Source organism: Perkinsus marinus (assembly GCF_000006405.1).
Source record: "Perkinsus marinus ATCC 50983 genomic scaffold scf_1104296931346, whole genome shotgun sequence".
NCBI classification, from domain to species: Eukaryota; Perkinsozoa; order Perkinsida; family Perkinsidae; genus Perkinsus; species Perkinsus marinus.
In genome coordinates, this window is record NW_003215785.1 from 1 (window position 1) to 1,014 (window position 1,014).

Consider the following 1,014-nt stretch of genomic DNA (forward strand, 5'->3'; position numbering starts at 1 on the left):
CTGTTGGCTGAGCTTGGTCATTCGGTCAGCGAGGCGGCGGGTAAATTCACTTTGCAGTGGGGTTTGGTTTTCGTGAGTGATACTCTCAGGTGTTACTGCGCCGCCGGTTGTGATGCCGTCGAATCCTACTAGAGTGGCGGTGGTTGGTGGAGGAGCGATGGGGACTTTCTTCGCTCAAGCGTTGTCTAAAAAAGTGACACTCCCAGGGATCGAACTCGTGCGGGAAAAGTGTCTGTAGGTTCCCGATGTTGTGCTCATGACGAGTCCCCACTCACATGCAGCGGCGATGATGAACTCGGGTTTGGATTGTGTCGACAGTGAGGGCAGGATGTTACCTGCTCTGGAGGGAACACAACCTAACACTGTGGGATTCCGAGTTGTTCATAATGTAAGTCTAGGGGCCTTTTGGGTTTGATAACAATGGAGGAAATGTTACTAACGTGATGACATTTATATATGGGAAATTGGAAAATTCAAAAAGGGTTTCTCCCGGGAACATTATAGGTTTCTGGATGATCACCTGTGTATGAGTAGAGATTATGTATCACATCAGGATTGCTCAATTTCAGGCTGAAGATTGCCTAGGTGCATTCGGTGGTACTACACCGGAGCTTGTGGTGGTAGCCTCCAAGGCGTGGCAGTTGGAAGATCCAGATGTCGTTAAGAAACATCTTTCTGGTTTACTCAGTGATGGAGCCCCTGTGCTTAGTGTAGGGTTGCCTTTATTAGGCCGACTGAATGTAGTTGTTTTAGATTCAAAACGGCATTGGAGCTGTTGATGCGTTATCGGTCGTGAGCAAAAATATCTTCCAGGTGAGTGACGTATCTTACCGTTTCAAAGTGAGAGGGAAAGATACTCATAATCGATCAATTCGCCCAGGAAGATATCGGATGGTCATTGAACTTCAGATATCATTGGGCTTGTTGTTTTTCAGATTTTACTTTAACAATCTTGTTTCAGGCGGTTACTAACATTGGTTGCAACCTACCCCGTCCTGGCGTGTTGGAGGTCAA

General features: G+C 46.9%; 1 protein-coding gene across 1 annotated transcript; it reads left to right on the forward strand.

The window, feature by feature from the left end:
- Positions 1-112: 112 nt before the first annotated feature.
- On the forward strand, positions 113-813 carry Pmar_PMAR022787 (hypothetical protein; the record flags this gene model as incomplete). Its single annotated transcript, XM_002786649.1, has 4 exons — positions 113-193; positions 239-388; positions 570-710; positions 754-813. Coding segments are annotated over 4 exons (432 nt in total), but the record flags the coding sequence as incomplete, so codon positions are not given.
- Positions 814-1,014: the final 201 nt, after the last annotated feature.